Source organism: Pezoporus flaviventris, unplaced genomic scaffold (assembly GCF_033815535.1).
Source record: "Pezoporus flaviventris isolate CSIRO_AGI_PZ_B2104156 unplaced genomic scaffold, CSIRO_AGI_Pfla_v1 ptg000349l, whole genome shotgun sequence".
Classification (NCBI taxonomy): domain Eukaryota; kingdom Metazoa; phylum Chordata; class Aves; order Psittaciformes; family Psittacidae; genus Pezoporus; species Pezoporus flaviventris.
The window spans coordinates 24,858-29,750 of NW_026892896.1; the positions used below are offsets into that span (position 1 = coordinate 24,858).

The 4,893-nt window shown below is 46.5% G+C and overlaps 1 protein-coding gene across 1 annotated transcript; it reads left to right on the forward strand.

The window, feature by feature from the left end:
* Positions 1 to 1,313: 1,313 nt before the first annotated feature.
* On the forward strand, positions 1,314 to 2,284 carry LOC133263527 (G-protein coupled receptor 35-like). Its single transcript, XM_061443317.1, has one exon. It carries the CDS (start codon positions 1,314 to 1,316, stop codon positions 2,244 to 2,246), a length of 933 nt encoding a protein of 310 aa, XP_061299301.1. The 3' UTR covers positions 2,247 to 2,284.
* Positions 2,285 to 4,893: the final 2,609 nt, after the last annotated feature.

Consider the following 4,893-nt stretch of genomic DNA (forward strand, 5'->3'; position numbering starts at 1 on the left):
TCTGAGTTGCTTGGAGAGGCAAACAACTGCTTAACCAAGCCTGTTCAGTCATGGTGTTCCTCCCTATATCTCTGAAAGCTGTAGGGTTTCACCATTGCAGTTTCCTGTAGGAATGGCAAAAAAACACATACTTCAAATTCAGAAGTTAAATTCCTTCCAAAGTGCATTTAGGTGCAAGCAGAAATTCAGTGACGTACACACAGAATCACCAGTTCAGAGAACTGTTCCTTCTGCAGGCCACATAGAGCCACTGTGCACAGGATGGGCTCTGACAAAAGCTGATTTCCATCAGCCCATGAACTCACACTCTTCACATAACCAGTTTTCTTGCAGAACATCCTGCAGCCAGTGTGACACAGACTCAGTAGCTACTACTTACATCTGACAGACTTGGCAGGGTGACAGAATGCCTGCCTTGAGCAGGAGCCATCTCACGCAGCCCTTAATGGCAAGTTCCTTGTTTTGCACTGGTGTTCCCTCTTTCAGGCATGAGTGTCTGCTTTACATCCACAGAATGGAACTCTCTCCTGGAATGCACGGGCTTACAATCAGGTTAATCCTTGCACCCCCTCATTGCCCTCACAAGGAGTGGACGGCTACATGCCTCACTCACTCACTTAGGGTTTCAAGCATGCCTTTGGGATGCAGGAACTCGGATTCATCTCTCTTCCTCAGCTTTGAGCAGGAGCTCCAGGTTTGCAAGGCAGCCCGAAGGCTCAGAAACCTGCCCAGTTAGAGCCAGAGCACGAGCATGTCCACCAAGTGACATCTGCTATGCCCCTCCAGGCCTTCACACCGCTCCTCTGTCTCCTAAGCCAGCAGACCTGCTAGAAGAGCTTTTGCTCATGGGTTGTGCTGGGCTTTAGGTTTGGTTGCTGCAATCCCTGCCTAGCTCATAACCAAGCTAAGGGTAACCTTACCTCATTTGCACAGTCTGGCCTAAGGAATCCCATTGTCACAGGATGCCCTCACTGTCTATGGGGGCTCTTCTCACTGCTATTCCACCCCTCCATTCGAGATGCCACTATTTAATACAGACTGCCTGCCGTGTCCTATTGGAAGTGTACTTGGAGATATTTACTCCTAAACTGAGTAAATGTACACAAAGCTTGACAGAGGATGCATCCAGTTAGAGGCTGAGGCGGCCAGCTTTGTAGACTCAAATGCACATTTGTGATGGGCAAAGTAAATATGTACTTAAATACCTTATTTTCTACGGGATATGCATCTATCAAGAGGTAGGAGGAAAGTCTTACTGTGTCTTTTCCTATTTCAGGTCTCAGAACATCACACAACTTCTGCACAACAGGACAATGAATGTGTCCAGCAACTGCAGTATCAGAAGTCCAGAACTTTATCACCGTGTCTGTCTCTTTGAACTTGCTCTGTATAAGGTCCTTTTCTTTATTGGAGCTCTATTTAATGTCCTTGCCCTCTGGGTGTTATTTTGCAAGATAAAGGAGTGGACAGAAACGAGGGTGTATGTAATCAACTTAGTCTTTGCAGACTGCTTTGCCATCTGCACCTTGCCTTTCAGGGCTTATTTGCTCTGGAATAAGTCAGCCCGGGATGTACTCTGCCAGTTTACAGAGACAACGTATTTCATCAACATGTCAGTGAGTACCTACATAATTACATTTATCTCCACTGACCGATACATTGCCATAAAACACCCCTTGAAAGCCAGGGCCTTCAGGTCTCCATCAAAGGCAGCCCTTCTCTGTGGGCTTCTGTGGGTTTCTGGGATAATCGGTGCCACTGCACAGATTCGGCAGAGCCAGTCCACCCTGTGCTTCCAGAAGGATACCACCGTGCCTGCTGCTCTGAGCCTGCTTTCCATGTTCTTCATTTTTATTCTTCCATTAGCAACCTTGACTTTTTGCTCCACAGAAGCGATCAGGAGCCTTAAGAGATGCCTGAACACCAATTCACCAGAGGAGAAACCAATCCAGAAAGCTGTTCACATTCTTTATGCAAACCTGATTGTATTTCTAGTCTGTTTTCTGCCAGTCTTCTTTGGGTTACTTGCCAGGTTCGTAACGGATAGCATTGGAGCTATCTGTTTCATGCTCCATGTTATGAAGAACATCTCCCCCATGACAAGGTGTGTTGCCACATCTAACTGCTGCCTGGATAGTGTCTGCCACTACTTTGTGACCAAGGAGTTCCATGAAGCCCTTCTACCCTCCAAAACCAGCAGTGAAAAAACAGATCAACTCCATCCCTTGCAGACACACACTTGCTAAAGGAAAGAGTGGGGTGGAAGGAGGGAGGCAAGAGGGATGAAAAACAGCAACCCCCGCAAAAAAAACATCTCTGCAACATCAGGATAAGACATCTTCAGTGTTACTGGGCTAACTGTCGCTCTTTCTCTCTGGAGAGACCACACAGTCAGAGAATAGCCTGGGTTGGAAAGGGCCTACAAAGCTCATCTAGCCCCCCATCCCAGCCACCAGATCAAGTCACAACATAAACAAGGTGTTGCACAGTGTAGGTGTTAAGAGCCACCAGCGCTGCTGAAGTTTTGAGGCAGAGGAAATGGAACCTTCTACAGTACTTGCAATGATCGTAGGTGCAGGCGTACCTGCTAAAAAGGGGCAACCCTCTCCAAAGGGTCTGATATTAACTTGAATTTTGTCCTTCTGTCCTCAGTGACTTGACTCCAGCTTTGACTATGGTCTTAGATCATTGTATCGCAGTTTCGAGAGGAAGAGCCATGTGGGATGGAAAACAGATGCTAAGGCCACTGTTTCCACCATGCACTTATTGGTACATAACATGCAATTAAACACAGGAAACTGAGCACCCACACAGCAGTACACAAATCCACTTCTGGTGCTGCTATACAGAGGGTCACTTAAAACCAAGAAAAAAAAACATGTACTACAATGCCAAACCTAATACATCCGTGCTGCTCACACCAAACTATACACTGGGAGCTTCCTGCCAGCCTGTATCATTTCAAAGCCTGCAGCTATTACCAGGACACAGCTATTGCTGTGCATGGAGTAAAGACAGTGGCCTGAGATTATTGCCCCATTCCTGCCCATTAACATTTGTACCAGCTTGTGGCAACACCCTGGCATTTGTGAGACTAAAACCATTGTGGGTATAAATAAAGCCATTACTGCATGGAAAAACAGAGCCTGGCAAAGCACTGTAGACCCCAGAACAGAATTTTTCGTTCTGCCTATCAGACATAAATCTGGGCAGATCCGATATTCCTGCAGATGGATCCTGGACCACGCATCGATGTACACAGCTGGCTTTCCGACTACAAATCTCCCCTCTAATACCTGTGCTTGCTGACTATGCACCACATATCCTCCAACCCCACAGGGAAGTGACAACAGAGCAGCTCAAAACAGTTAATCCACAAATGGAAATCTTGGGCACTAGAAGGAAGTGCCCCCCAGAGTCAGATGGGAAACATTAGAGAGTTGTTGAAATGCATGTGATAGCTGTATCTCCTTTGGCTTCATGGGCCTTGACTCTGAGCCTCTTCTGACTTGTCAACACCTAAAACATTCTTCCAGGGAATGCAAATCCATATTGTGCTCATTTAAACCTACAGACAACTAAGTTTCTTGGTGACAGCTTACAAACAGTTCCCCTAAAAGTGTCCTGTCACCTTCTAGTGTCTGCAGGTCACACGCTGAAGACACTGGCTGAAGACACCAGCCAAACAACATAGGAAACAACCACTCCCATCACAGAAAACACTCCTCACCCGAACATTAGATCTGACTGCTTTGTGTCAATACCTTGGCACAGGACCCAGTATGATGGAAGCTCAGCAGAGAAACGGATGAAACCATTCAGGTCACTCAGTTGATCATTTCTGTCCCAGTTTTCTTCGATGGGTTATCCAACGCTCTGACATTAATGGTCTTTCACTGCAAGCAGAGCACACGTCACCAACTTAATCACAGCACACACTGCTTGGTCCTCATTCTGCCCTTTAAAGTCTCTTTTCAAAGAGAGCGAAAGAAACCAGACACAAATTGGGCCTGAACTTAAAAATCATCCATTGCTTAAGGCGGTGCGTGAGTGTTGTCACCCTCGTAGCTGTCAGCAAACACACTGCTATTAACTACCCTTGGAAAGCAAAAGGCTTAGGGTCCCTCTTAGCCCGTTCTCCTTTATGGTGTGCTGTCAATGCTCACGACAGGCAACACTTACATGTCCAGGCAAGAGGTGGTCAGCAAGGAAGGCATCTTCTGCTTTCACAAACAGCACAGAGAGCCTTCAAAAATGCTCTTTCCTGTAGGATCCCCTTCTGGGCTTCTGCATCTCATTGGTTACAATGAATGCCTGTCCCAAACAGATGACCACGAAAATGTTCATTCCTTTGTAGAGAGATGAAGGTTGAGCCGTATCAACCTGCTCTCCTACTGTTAACTCAGAAAGCAAACGACTTACTTGTTCTGCAACCCCTGTCACGTTCCTGGTTTCTGCCTGTTGACGTGGGGCACCTTGTCCTATTTCCAGTGAGCTTCCACCAACAAGCAGCCTAAGAAAAGCAAAATCAGTCCCTGGAAATGCAAGAGAAGCATTGAAACCAAGCTCTATGCTGAGTATACTCTAATAACAAGGAATTAATCTCAAAGGCTGGTTTGTAACGCACAGACAGACAATGCAGAATCACTTCTGAAGCTACTTTAAGACAACCTGGAAAGCGGGAAGGGGAAATAAGATTGCCCAAGACAAACTCCCTCTCCCCAGCTGTGGTGGAGAAACAGAGAGGGCTGGAGCTGGTGTATTTTCAAAGGCTCATTTTCATACTGGCCCCATTAGGCATGTTTTGTACACTTAAGGCTTGTCCCAGCCTTTGCCAGTTCTCCCTGTTGTCTGTTGTGGTTGATTATTGTATCTTCTGGGCTCTTAACTTCC